Source organism: Alnus glutinosa, chromosome 10, assembly GCF_958979055.1.
Source record: "Alnus glutinosa chromosome 10, dhAlnGlut1.1, whole genome shotgun sequence".
NCBI classification, from domain to species: domain Eukaryota; kingdom Viridiplantae; phylum Streptophyta; class Magnoliopsida; order Fagales; family Betulaceae; genus Alnus; species Alnus glutinosa.
The window spans coordinates 1,604,457-1,619,183 of record NC_084895.1 but is presented as its reverse complement, the minus strand read 5'-3'; the positions used below and the strand labels follow the sequence as shown (position 1 = coordinate 1,619,183).

General features: G+C 33.6%; 1 protein-coding gene across 2 annotated transcripts; it reads right to left on the bottom strand.

Annotated features, from left to right (window-relative positions):
- Positions 1–3,393: 3,393 nt before the first annotated feature.
- Positions 3,394–13,760, bottom strand: LOC133879556 (small ribosomal subunit protein eS17x-like). Of its 2 annotated transcripts, XM_062318169.1 has the most exons (4): positions 13,601–13,760; positions 12,003–12,449; positions 7,229–7,243; positions 3,394–4,140 (listed from the first exon to the last, which is right to left on the bottom strand). In XM_062318169.1, the coding sequence occupies exons 2-4, from the start codon at positions 12,428–12,430 to the stop codon at positions 3,648–3,650; spliced, it is 936 nt and encodes a 311-aa protein (XP_062174153.1). In that variant the 5' UTR covers positions 12,431–12,449; positions 13,601–13,760; the 3' UTR covers positions 3,394–3,647. The 2 variants fall into 2 exon arrangements, with proteins under 2 accessions (XP_062174153.1, XP_062174152.1); XM_062318168.1 differs by lacking the exons at positions 7,229–7,243; positions 12,003–12,449; positions 13,601–13,760 and adding an exon at positions 5,263–5,419 and having other exon boundaries at positions 3,394–4,101.
- Between the last annotated feature and the right edge of the window lie 967 nt (positions 13,761–14,727).

The following is a 14,727-nucleotide window of genomic DNA, read 5'->3' as shown; positions in this document are numbered from 1 at the left end:
TTCTGGCCGAGGAAGTGCCGGATCCTGGCCAGCTAGCCAGCCAAGATCCAACCGTTCTGGCCGGGGAACGAACAGATCCCGGCCGGCTGGCCGAGGCAAGGACGGCCGGTTCTCCAATTCCCAAGATGCAGTTGCCGGTCGTTTAGATCCCGTCTTCCTCGGAGCTTCATTCGTCAGCCGGAAAGAGAAGAAGAAGAACCAGATACAGAGAGAGAGCGTTGGTTGAAAAAAAAAAAAAAAGAACAAAAAAATCTGAGGTGGAAATGCCAGGTCAGGGTGTGAGACTTTGGGCGTAAGTGTAGCATTTTCCAAGAACAAATGGAAGTACAGGAGGCGAAAAGCTAGGAGTAGGAGTGGAACAGGGGCCATAAATTACAATCACTTTATAAAAAGCCCTCTAAATACCATTGTTTTACCCAAATTTATTGGTGTTTTTGCAAAGACTTCAATAAATTTATCACATTTTCAACATTTTAAATCTAATGACTATAATTTACATAATTTAGCATCAGCCATGAAAAGATTAAGAATATGTCACTTATGCTGCTAGTAAAACCCAAATTTTTAATAGTGAATCTTGGGCGGTGATTAAGTCATCTTCTGGTAGAGTAATGATATACATCATCACATTATTTTTCCAAAACTTATCTGGCATGATCTAATCTCTCATGTTTTTTTTTTTTTTATTACAACTTCATTTTACAAGTGCAGGGTTACAAGATAAAATATAGTGGGGTGGGCTCCCCAATAATGAACCCAAATATGAAATAGCTATACCAAAACAGTAACCTAGAAGGGAATGAGAGTTTTTTCAATCCCAAATAAATCAAAAAATTTCCAGCTCTATCAACCTTGGACAAAGCCAAAGATTTGTCTGTACAAGGCAGACCAAGGACCAAATCAGTGTTGATCAAGGGCATGGCCTTTTGGAAAGTCTTTCACCCCGTAAAGAGTAACAACCCCTTTGCAAGGGTTGAGATGTGGGCACCAACTTGGGAAGAGGAAGAACAACCCCCTTGCAGGGGTTGAAGGGGAACAAACACAACTATAATCAGAACAAAAACTCAAGAAATCAAAACCTAACCGCAACAAAAACAAAAACAAACTACAAATAAAACAACTACACAGTCAGTTAATATACTGCAAGTGGCAGCGCGTGAAAGCCACGTGCCACTACCAGAGGGGTACGCGGAAGCAATTAGTAACCGCTAACCACCTACCTTTATTTTATATATATATTGGAAAAAGTATATATGTTAAAAAAAATTTCATATTTGGTTATTTGGATTTATAATGTTTAGAATTTTTGGTTATTTGGATTTGTGATGTTTTGGATTTGTTTTTGGATTTGAATTTGTAGTATTTTGGATTTGTATTTTTTTAATAGATATTTTGGATTTGTATTTAAATTTGTTAATTTTGTGCCAAAATGTCCAATTTTTATTTTTTATTTTTGAAAAAAATTAAAACCTACAAAAAAAATCGGCTCAAATCTCAAATTAAAAAGTGATTTTCAAACCATTGGTTATAAACATAATATTCGCTAACTGCATAAATAGTTGCAGTTGCAGTTATTAAAATTCAATAACTACTTTAAGCAATTGTTGTTAGAAATTTTAACTAATAACTGCTAACCGTAATTATTTGTACACCCCTAACTTTGCTCTAATGAGCAACGTCATTGGGGCAATTTCCTTCTTCGTTGTTTGGTCATCTAGTCAGGAAAATCCTCGGTATGATACTAATTGATGCAGTAATTTTTTTTTTTACTCCCATAAGGTTTTTTTTCTGACCTTGTCATGCTATGATGCTAATAAACCGCCGGTCTGTCCACAATTACCAATATTTTGTTCCTGCCTTTTTGATGGATTTTATCTGGGTTTTCAATGCTTTGTTTTTTAAAAAATAAATAAATAAAATAAAACTTTACAGTTTGACTAAAATTCACCAATTTGAATTTTTCTTTTTAATTGAAGAAAATATTGACGAGTTGTTAAATTTATTTTATGAAAACCCTTTTTTAGATAAAGTTCATTTTTTACTCATTTGAAGCAACTTTTCATGGTAGTTAAAATTGTTAAAATAATTGCTCTCAAAATCAATAAAAAATAATATCTGTTTAGAATATAAAAATATTTAGAGAGTTTAATGTAAAAAAACTTTTTAAAAGTGATAAATAAATAAATAAATTGTTCAAAGCTCACTAAAAATACTCTCACTACCTAACACAACCCATCATTTGCTAAAAACCGACCAATTTTGATTAGTTTCTGGTATGTCGATTACGTGTATCATTTCCTTTTTCTTTTTTTTTTTCTTTTTTTTTTTTCTCTTTTTTGGGTATTTTGCCCAACTATGGCCCTATGGGGAACAAAGACAAAGTCATCCATTAATGTATGCTAAGCGTCGGGGATGTTATCTGTTATAAGCCCTAGTCAACAGGCTGTTGCTCAATGACAGGTAAATTGTCACTCTATTTATTGGATCTCATATATGTAAAAGGCAACCTAAAGTTTGATGATCATCAATCCCTAATCGGGTGCACCTTATAGATAAAAAAGCCACTTCATACAAAATGATGATCATAGCTCTATATGCTTAGGAACAAGCCACTTCATACAAAATGTCATAGCTCTATGTTCTTTTTTTTTATATTCTTTTCTCAGCATATGGGGCTATGATCATCATTTTGTATGAAGTGGCTTTCTTTTCTATAAGGTACACCCGATTAGGGATTAGGGATAGATGATCATCATACTTAGGTTGCCTCCACTAACCCTACCCCTCATGACCATATCAAAAAGTTGGTGACTAAAATAGGAAAATGTAGTTTTTAACTATTTTGGCTAGTAAAATTTTATGAGTCCACTAAAAATGCTCCAAGACATATCAGACACTAAAATCTAAACCCCAAGTCACAAGATTTAGAGAGGCCAGGAAAAAAAGGATTTGACTAGCAAAGATAAGTCAAATTTGAATTAAGGCAGCATCACAAGTTTGTATCATAAAAAAAATTTACAAGAAAAAGCAAGGTGCTGAGAAACCTAAAGAAGTTACTTTGTTCAAAGGGTCAAGAAATCAGCCACCATATACCCATCATAAATTCATTTCCTTAAAAGGGTAAAAATTAACTCAAATTTGGTAAACAAGACAAGGCTCGACAGATGGTAAATAGCAAGAAACAATTATGTAAATAATTAAAAATATACACCGACCAACTTAAGTGTCGCCACAAATAATGAAAAAAATGTAACCTTAACTATTGTAATCTACAGATATCTACCATTGTATATAAAATGAGTAGGGAATAGTTAAAAGTTAATACATTCCTCACTTCATGCCAAAACACCAATTCAATTGTAATATGATCGCATATCCACATAATGAAACTCATTAATAGCAAAAGCCAATCACATCACATATAACCATGAATCATAACAAGAAATGCCTCAGAATCTCTCCAGCAAATAAACCAGGGGAACCGTCTTCCAAAGTCAAAAACATCTAAACACACATTTAACCAAAACTAACAAGACCTGTTTACCTTGTCGACAGTATGAAACAATAAAATTAAAAGCAAAATGAATTCAGTGCCTCAACAACAGCTACAATATTAGTCCTTAAATTCCCACAAAGACTAAATTACCTCAGTACCTCCTATTTCCACCAGCCCCACCCGGACCACGACCAAATGTCTGGGCAGAAACCACGGGCTGTAGCTCAGCTTCAACAATCCCAGGAATGTCAGACATGCCAAGGGCAGCAAGCATGTCAATGGTTTCTTTATCAACCTTAATTTCATCAATCTTAATAGCAGACTCATCTGGCACGAAGTCCATACGACGCTCACGCTCTTCTTCTTGCAGCTTTAATGAGATGCCCCGCACTGGTCCCTTCTGAATCCGCTTCATCAGATGGGTAGAGAATCCAGCAATCTTGTTACGCAGCCGCTTTGAGGGGATGATGGCAACCTCCTCCAAGATCTTCTTGTTGGTGTGGAAGTCCAAGGTCATCCGAGAGTAGTACCTCTCAATCACCTGGCGCGAGGACTTCTTCACAGTCTTGGTACGTACACGACCCATTTCAGAGAAGTAGCAGTTCCTGCAAGGAGACAGGCAATGATTAAAGATACAATCACCTCTTCACTATTTCGGCAGGAACAAATAAAAAACAAAACACTTGGTGAAAAACAGAGATAAGGGAAATTAGAACAGAACCATCCATGATGCTGATTCATAGGGTTCATAACAAACAAATAGTTCAACCACACTTCATAAAATGATTGGCAAATGGATGCTCTAGCGGAAATAAAAACAAAATCACTATCCAAAAATTATAAGAAATGAAATTAATTTTGGACAGTAGGTTGCCCAATAAACATTCCACAAGGAATGCTAAAACCCGAATAACAGATCTTTACCCAACAAAAGGCTTGCCACAGTAATTTTTTTTTTTTATCTTCAGACCGCCATAAAGAGCAGAAAATATTAGATACTATAAATTTACAATCAATGAGAGCCTATAAACTATTTTTCTTCAATTATAATTCAAACTCTTTGATATCATCAATTCGTCACCCACATGTTCTCAGTAGTCAAACAGAACAACTTATCAGACGCGATTCACTTCTTTCCTTTCACAGTTAACATTGTTACTAACAAGAAGCAATTTAAAGTACAATAAAAATCTCTGCTTGTTTGCCTGTGACATGTATAAACGTAAGGAAAAAAAAAAAATCAAGGATCTTAGATCCATCACCAACAACCAGAATCAAGTGAACCTTACAATTGTGTGGCGTAATATAAAACACATTATCAAGGACTAATACAACACAAGGATATAACAAAAATAAAAGATAACAAATCACTTTCTCCGTTTGGCTACCAAAAAATATGAGAACACAAAAACAACCAAAACCCTTCAATACCAAGTAAAGTATTTTCCCCTGTTTCCTCCCCAACCAATCCAGGGGTCACACAACACAGAAACCAAAAGGCACAACAGCTACCCCTGTTTGGTTGCCGAGAAAATGCAAGAGAGCGAAATCCCAAATGAAGGAATCTAAAACTTGTCAACGTTTCGCGATCTGGTTATGTCTAAAACAACCATAATATCTCCTTCCAGCTGAGTACAACCTTTCAATTTTCGTTTTTTCTTTTTGGGTAAACAACAAAAGACCGTAACCAAAGGCAAAACATCAAGAACTCAACTTTCTCGCGAACCAAACGCAACGACAGAAGTGTAACGTGAGGGAGAACTTACCAAACTCGAAGAAGCTGAGGAGAGTCGTATAGAGCACTGCGCGGCTGCGAAACAGAGGTCAGAGGTGGTAGTTATGACGAGGAGGGACTGAAAAAATTAGGGTTTACTGAGTTTATATTAGGTGTGGACGAGACCACATAGTCTCGCACACGCAATGCCCAATTAGGTTCTAAGTTTTGTAAAATATGGGCTGGGCTGAGCTTTGCCCGACCCGAAGGATTACTTTGTCGAACCCCACGTTACGAGGGCTTAGCCGCTGAGTGTTAGGACTGGGCTTGGGTTTACTTTTAACCAGCAAAAGAATATAAATAAATATTTTTAGGTAAATAATTTGCTGAGTAATCATGTTTTTTATTATTATTATTTTCAGGATATTTAAATTTGGACTTTTAATTCTTAGAATGAGTGAATTTAAAATTTCCAAAAAATTAGGGAATTAAAAGTCTGGTTTAAGTAAATTAAAATGAATCAATTATTCGGAGATTAAATTTATATTTACCCTATTTTGTTCTATTCTGATTTCTGTGCATTTTGTTATTGATTTTATGATGGAAGTGTTGCAATGTATCTTGATGGCCACATCAGACTTATCAACACAGTTCCAAGTGTCTTGAATATCACATTAGAATTGTTAAGAAACAAAAATTAAAGACTTTTTTAAAAGAAAAAAAAATAATTAGAATAATATTTTGTTAGATAATGATGTATTTGAAAAATGTATTGTATCGGCGCGGCACCACCACAGGCGATTTCAATGTCAGGAGTGTCTATCACATGGAGAAAGAACGCACTGAAATGCATAAAGGGAGAGTTTCTACATGCTATGAATTGAGAGACTTCGGGCAGCTATTGTGGGGTATGAAGATACAAAACGCAATTAAAATGTTTTTATGGAAGGCCTTAAAATATTTTCCCTACAAAAGCGAATCTTAAAAAGCAAGGTATTAATCCGGATGCCCTTTTTATTTTTTGTAAGATGGAGAGGGAAACGACCTATCACTTTCTTTGGGAGTGCTCTTCATCAATAAATGTGTGGAGTTCTTGTAGCACTATGATCCAAAAGAGCGTAGTGAATGGTAATACTTTTGAAGAGTATTTGCATATATAATTGGCAAATGCACAAAAGAAGAGTTAGATATTTTTGCAGTGATAACCCGCAAAATCTGGTTTTGTCATAACACCGTAGTACATGGGAGGAGTTCATTCATCCAAACCAACTAATCACTGAAGCAGCACTCTCCCTAAAACAGTGTACATATGTCAATGCATTAGAGAGGTTGTCTTTAACTATAACTGGGGTTCTTGCCACTAAAAGTTGGAAAGCTCACCCTCTTGGGGTGTATAAAATTAATTAGGATGTGGCCATTGATTCCAAGAATATACGTTTGGGTATTAGTATAATTGCACGAGATCGTGAAGGCCAAGTGATTGCAGCCAACTACCATTCAGTATGTGTTAGACAAGAGCTGGTGATAGAAGAAGCCCAAGCAACCCTGAGGGCGGTGGAATTCAGTTGTGAGTTGGGACTTCAGAATATTATCCTAGAAGGGGACTCCCTGCAGGTGGTTAATGCGGTAAAGGTAAACAATCCAAACTGGCACAGATATAGACAATTGGTGGCCGATATACAATAAAAATAGTAGTGGTGCCCTGAAAATATTGCAAAATATTACATTTACCATCCAGAGAATTACGCTAAATCTTGTTGCTAAAAAGTTTTATTAGCGCCAATTTCCCAACCTATTGGCCACGACACAATTTTTTGGTTTTTTTTTTTTTTTAAGTAATTTTTTAGTCCAAGGAAAAGGAGAGATTCGAACTCCGAGGCTTGATCCCCAAAAAAATTGAAAAATTCCTAATTAGCACTAGAGTTTGAGTTGCTGGCTAACAGACTTACTCGGTAATTTGACTTCCCTGACCCTCCATATCAGTTGTGGAGGAAAAACTTCTCACTTGAGTTTATCACAGCTTCTTACTTCTTCTTTTCTTTTTTTTTTTTCTTTTTTTTTTCTTTTTTTTATTATTAAAAAAATAAGTAAAAGTATTAATAAACAATTCAAAAAACTCACAAAATATTAAAAATTATTTTGACCTTTACATCAAATCACAATCAAAAAAGTAAAAAGCACAATTTTAAATATTTTGTCAAATTTACCCGAACTTGAGAGGGATGAAAAACCAAGTTCATTGCTAATAGAAATATTTTGTTGTATTGATATGAATGGTTAGGTTAGAACAAATTGAAAGCAAGGCATAGAAAACACCAAAGGTTGCCAAGGCAGGGCTGAGTCAAGTAAATGTAACTGTTCAAGAAAAAAATGTTGATGGTGAATAAGATTCACAGTGCCTAACATTTCATGCACTTGGAGAACAAAAGAGTAAAAGTGTTTGATAATTCGTTCGAGTAAGGCTAGAAACTACACTTATATCTCGTTCTGCTGATGTGATAATGTTAATTAGCTATCATTAAAAAAGATTCAAGAACTGATTAGCATTACTGAGATATTAATAAAATGAAAATATGATTTCTAGCATTCTTCAAATTGGTTATAATGAAGAGGGCAGCTATCCAAATTGAATACCAACCTCGTAATTAGATAGTCTACTCTAAGTATCAACTTATATACGAATAAGGCTTGTGTTTTGTGTTATGTGAACACAAGATGCAAATTGAAGTGTCAAATCAGTATTAACTAAATCAAATATTTTTTTTCTTTTTTGTAGGGCAGACTATAAAATAATACTACTATAAATAAATTTTAAACATTTCAAATGAGATTCTTTATATAATAATATCGTTCTATGAACAACTTGTGACAGATTTTTCCTTACGTCTAGTTAGTTTATTTTATACACACAAAATAAAATAAAATAAATAATTAGAGAGAGAGAAGATGTAGATTTCGGGTGTGTTTGGGATTGCGATTTCATAGGCAATAAGTACGATTTTAAACCAAATCGCAGAACATAGATCGTTTGGAAACTGCGTTTTTAAAAATTGTGATTTGAAAAACACATAAAATTTGTTTTTTCAAATCGCAGATAAGATGATGCTTTTTTGAAAACGCAGAATTTTAAAGGTAAATTTGCGATTTTAAAAGCTAAACTGCGATTTTACCAAACGCTTAACTGCGTTTTTAAAAATTACTTTTTCAAATTGCAATTTTAAAATCATTATTTTAAATCGTATTTTTTAAAATCGCAAACCTAAAACGGACCCTTCGTAATGAAAATTTTGAATACAGACTTTCTCTGATGAACAACTAGTGGCACAGATTTTTCCTAACGTTTACTCAAGATAAAATACAGGAAATTTTGTTCCCAAAAAGAGATTACCGCATCTAATCAAAGCTAATAACAATAAAGAATGCCTCCCACCATATAAAATTATTATATTTGCACAATGAAACGAGAGTGTATATATATGTGATTGAAAATAAAAAGAAAAGGCACAAGTGTATTCTGCAAGAGGAAAAACTCAAAACAAAATAGGGATATAAGTTAAAAGAGAGAAATTACTTAATTGTATGTATTAGCACATAATGTTACGTCATTTAAAATTTTAAATGATGTAGCAATATATATACTATCAGATTTGTGAAATTCAATCTAAATCTTATTCGGGTACACATGCATAACCGATCGTGGGAGATATATATCATACGTAATGGGTCTTTGGTATCTCAAGGGCTATTTTAATTATTGATTACGATCCTTTACAATTTTTAGATTATCAAATTATGAAATTTAGGCAATTTTAAGGAATCAAAACACTTGAAAAATGTCACCTACTAAAAATGTGGCGTATTAGAATTGGGAATTGAGTATAATTTTATTAGGTTCTTACTCTTTACGTTGTAAAAAAGCTTTGAGCCAAAAACTGTATTTTGAATTTATGAAGAAGTGTAAAAGAATAAGTCTTCTATAATGAAAAATTATAAAAAATTTTAAAAATCAAGTATAGATATTTTTACAAATTTCATTAAATTTTGATCAACATCTAAATTTTAGCAATTTTTTTTCCTATTTTTTTTCCTTTAAAAAAAAATGAAAGTTAAATACCCTAAATTAACACTTTTTAAAGTTTGGATACAATTTTTTGATAATAATGAAAAATCAAAAGTTATAAGTGAAGTTCTACTTTTAATTTTTTAAACAAACTATGTAATTTTTCTATTTTGTCTTTTTAGTGGCCCTAAGAGTATATTGAATATTTTTGGTAGATTGGGAAAAACTTGCCCCAATTGAAAGTTTAGAGGAGACATTTGAGTGAGGAATGTAAACCCTTTGTTTTTTTTTTTTTTTAAATATATAAAACGTAGCTAATTACCATCACTTTATCAAACGCCCTCTAAATACCATCGTTTTACCCAAATTTATAAGTGTTTTCGCAAAGACTCCAATAAATTTATCACATTTCCGACACTCTAAATTTAACGACCGCAAATCTACAATTTACATAATTTAGCGGCAGCCACAAAAAGATATGGAGTATGTCACTTATGCTGCTAGTAAAACCTGAATTTTTTGTAGTGAATCTTGGTCAGTGATTAAGTTCTCTTCTAATAGAGTAATGTTATATATCACCACATTATTTTCCCAAAACTTATGTGGCGTGGTCTACTCTCCCATGTTATTTGATGCATAAAAATTACTTTTTAAGTTTGGAGAACCACGCCACAAGATAATAGAGTGATATACAACATTACTCCATCTCGCCCGTCTATATTCCAAGAAGGTGTAAGCTTCAAGAGGCACAGCACTAGAAAAAATAACTGAAAAATCATTATAAAAGCCCTGGAATCCACCATGAAATATAGAGAAAACTCTAAAATAATGGTCGGGTCTCTACCCGGCTACCATTTTCCTAACCCAAGTTCCTAACACAACCCATCATTTCCCCTCTTTTTTGTTCTCTCTTTCTCTCTCTTTTTTTTTTTGTTGGATATTTTGGCTGGCCCTATGAGGAACAAAGACAAAGTTATCCATTAATGTATGCTAAGCGCCGGTGATGTTATCTATTCTAAGCGCAAGCCAACAGTCTGTTGCCCAATGACAGGTGATTGTCACCCTATTTATTGGATCTCATATAGGTGAAAGGCAAAGCATATAATTTTTGATGCAACCTATGAATTAAAAACGAACTCAACGCGAAATTAAAAGGGTTAAAATTCAAGAGCATAAACCTTTAATTAAACGAGCCATGTTATAGTCAATCTATAGTCTTGTATCTGATATAATGACATAATTTTTGACATAACCTATCAAACAAACACAAACTCAGTACAAAATAATGCACCTCGCTCTTATAGTAATCATAGGAACATAATTATAAAAATTAGTAAAAAAAAAAAATTGCCCAGTACACCCAAAACCAATAGAAGACCAGTTCCAGAATAATGACAAAGTTCTTCTGGTCAGGCCACAGTAACGCCAGTATAAGATGGAGGAGGCAACCTAAAGTATGATGATCATCTATCCCTAATCGTGTGCACCTTATAAAAAAGAAAGCCTCTTCATACAAAATGGCATAACTCTATATTCTGATTCTTAAGAGCATTTTTAATAGCCTCAAGAAAATAACTTTTTGATTATTTCGGTAAGCCAATTTGGTAAATTTGCCAAAAATGACTCAATTTGCAAATGAACACTACTCGCTATTGTTAGTGAGTGTTATTGCTCAACAAATCTATAAAAATAATAATAATAAAATTAAAAATTAAAACTCTGAACTTTTTTTTATTTCTCTCTCTCATGCATCACACACATCTATTTCGAAAAATATTATGTAAATCAAACAATGATAGTGGATAGTTAAAATAGGAAAACTCCTGGAAGTGCTTTAAAAAATAGATGGCAAAAATAGAAAAAAGTAATTTTTAACTATTTTGACTAGTACAATTTGATAAGTCTACTTAGAATGCTCCAAGACATAGCAAACACTAAAATCTAACCCCCAAGTCACAAGAGCTATAGAGGCCCCAAAAAAAGGCTTTGATTAGCAAAGATAAGGCAAATGTGAATTAAGGTAGCATCACAAGTTTGTATCATAAAGAAAAATTTACAAGAAAAAGCAAGTTGCTAAGAAATCTAAAAAAGTTACTTCATTAAAAGGGTCAAGAAATCGGCTACCATATACCCAATCATAAATTCATTTCCTTAAAAGGGTAAAAAAAATCTCAAATATGGTAAACAACACAAGGCTCGACAGATGAACAACTTCAATAAACAACTCAACTGAACTTGGTCACAAGTAAATTGCAAGAAAAAATTATGTAAATACTTAAAAATATACACCAACTAACTTAACTTTGACCACAAATGATGAAAAAAAATGTAACTTTAACTATTGTAATCTACAGATATCTACCATTATATATAAAATGGGTAAGGAATGGTTAAAAATTAATACTTTCCTCACTTCATGCCAAAACACCAATTCAATTACAATATGATCGCATATCCACATAATGAAACACATTAATAGCATAAGCCAATCACATTCACATATAACCAGGAATTATAAGAAGAAAGGCCTCAGAATCTCTCCAGCAAATAAACCAGGGGAACCGTCTTCCAAAGTCAAAAACATCTAAGCATCCATTTAACAAAATCTAACAACACCTGTTTACCTTGTCGACAGTACGAAACAATGAAATTAAACCAAAAGGAATTAAGTGCCTAAATACAGCTACAATATTAGTTCTTAAAACAACACGATGACTAAATTACATCAATACCTCCTATTTCCACCAGCCCCACCCGGACCACGACCAAATGTCTGGGCAGAAACCACAGGCTGTAGCTCAGCTTCAACGATCCCAGGAATATCAGACATGCCAAGGGCAGCAAGCATGTCAAGGGTTTCCTTGTCAACCTTAATCTCATCGATCTTAATAGCAGACTCGTCTGGTACAAAGTCCATACGACGCTCACGCTCTTCTTCTTGCAGCTTCAATGAGATGCCCCGCACTGGTCCCTTCTGGATCCGCTTCATCAGATGGGTAGAGAATCCAGCAATCTTGTTACGCAGCCGCTTTGAGGGGATGATGGCAACCTCCTCCAAGATCTTCTTGTTGGTGTGGAAGTCCAACGTCATCCGAGAGTAGTACCTCTCAATTACCTGGCGCGAGGACTTCTTCACAGTCTTGGTACGTACACGACCCATTTCAGAGAATTAGCAGTTCCTGCAAGGAGAAGATACAATCACTTCTTCACTATTTTGGCAGGAACAAACAAAAAACAAAACACTAGGTGAACAATATAGATAAGGGAAATTAGAACAGAATCATCCATGATGCTGATTCATAGGGCCATAACAAACAAATAGTTCAACCACACTTCATAAAATGATTGGCAAATGGATGCTCTAGTGGAAATAAAAACAAAATGACTCTCCAAAATTTATAAGAAATGAAATTAATTCTAGACAGTAGGTTGCCCAATAAACATTCCACAAGGAATGCTAAAACCCCAATAACAGATCTTTACCCAACATTTTGGCTTGCCAGAGTAAATTTTTTTTATCTTCCGACCGCCACAAAGGGAAGAAAATATAAGATACTATAAATTTACAATCAATGAGAGCCTTGAAACTATTGTACTTTAATTATAATTCAAACTCTTTGATATCATTAATTCGTCACCCACATGTTCTCTGTAGTCAACCAGAACAACTCATTAGACACGATTCACTTCTTTCTTTTCACAGTTAACATTTTTACTAAAACCAAGAAATTTAAAGTACAACAAAAATCTCTGCTTGTTTGCCTGTGACATCTATAAACGATAAGAAAAAAAAAAATCGAGGATCTTAGTTCCATCACCAACAACCAGAATCAAGTGAACCTTACAATTGTGTGGCATAATACAAAACACATTATCGAGCACTAATACAACACAAGGATATAACAAAAATAAAAGATAAACAAATCAGTTTCTGCTCCGTTTGGCTACCGAAATATCATAATAGAAGACAAAAACAACCAAAACCCTTCAATACCCAGTAAAGTATTTTCCCCTGTTTCCTCCCCAACCAATCCAGGGACCGCACAACACAAAAACCAAAAGGCACAACAGCAACCCCTGTATGGCTGCCGGGAAAATGCAAGAGAGAGAAACCCCACATCAAGGGATCTAAAACTTGCCAACGTTTTGCGATCTGGGTATGTCTAAAACAACCATAATATCTCCTTCCACCGGAGTACAACCTTTCAATTTTTGTTTTTCCTTTTTGGGTAAACAACAAAAGACCGTAACCAAAAGCAAAACATCAAGAACTCAACTTTCTAGCGAACCAAACGCAACGACAGAAGTGTAAACGTGAAGGAGAACTTACCAAACACGAAGAAGCTAAGGAGACAGGAGGGAGCACTGCGCCGGCTGCTAAATAGATGTGGAATTTATGAGGAAGCGAAGGCAATAATATATAAGCGAGGGGGATTGAAAAAACTAGGGCTTAGCCGCGCTTGAGTCTTTCGGGTCGGGCAAAAGAATATAAATAAATATTTTTAGGTAAATAATTTGCTGAGTAATCATGATTTTTATTATTATTATTTTCAAGATGTATGATTTGTTTGCCAACATAGTTGAGTTAAGATTCTATTATATTCTTCTCTACTTTTTTTAAAATAAATTATATTTTATTTAATTTTTTCAAATTTTTTTAAATTTTATCTCACAAAGTCAAATTTTGAAATTCACACAATGAATTAAAATTCAATTTTAGTTTTAAAAAATTCAATTCCCAAACGCACTATTTGACTTTTAATTCTTAGAATGAGTAAATTGAAATTTTCCAAAAAATTAGGGAATTAAAAGTCTGGTTTAAGTAAATTAAAATGAAGCAATTATTCGGAGAATAAATTTATATTTACCCTATTTTGTTACTATTCTGAGTTTTAGATTTTTATCAAAATTTTTTATTGGGATTTTAATTTTTCTAATCAGTTTCAAGTATTTACCTGGTTTTCAAATAGATATTTTTTCTATGCATTTTGTTATTGATTTTATAATGGAAGTGTTGCAATGTATCTAGATTCTAGATGGCCACATCAGACTTATCAACACACTTCCAAGTGTGTTTGAAATATGGATAAACGAATAGAATTAATTTCAAAAATTCTAATCTCAATGAACGATTTAAGATTAACTTAAAACTAATATTAATATATAGGATGAATACCAAAACAGGAAAATATGTTCATTAATATATAGGATGACTGTATAGTTACATGAGATCTATTATGATATATACAAATTTAAGTATACAATTCAAATTCAAACCTGCAGTATAATGAGCTAAGGCCTCTTAGTCTTTGTATACAACTCAGTGTATAGGCTAACAATATCTCAAATAACATCATTTGAATTATGCTCTTGTTGAGTAGATAATTCAAATGTGTGATCTGGAATATTTGAACTAGGGACACTATCTCGAACAAGTTTCACCTATAAAATTATTTA

What these genes read in the sequence shown, in the direction of transcription:
- LOC133879556 (XM_062318169.1), bottom strand. Translation starts at nt 12,430, where the DNA reads ATGGGTCGTGTACGTACCAAGACTGTGAAGAAGTCCTCGCGCCAGGTA.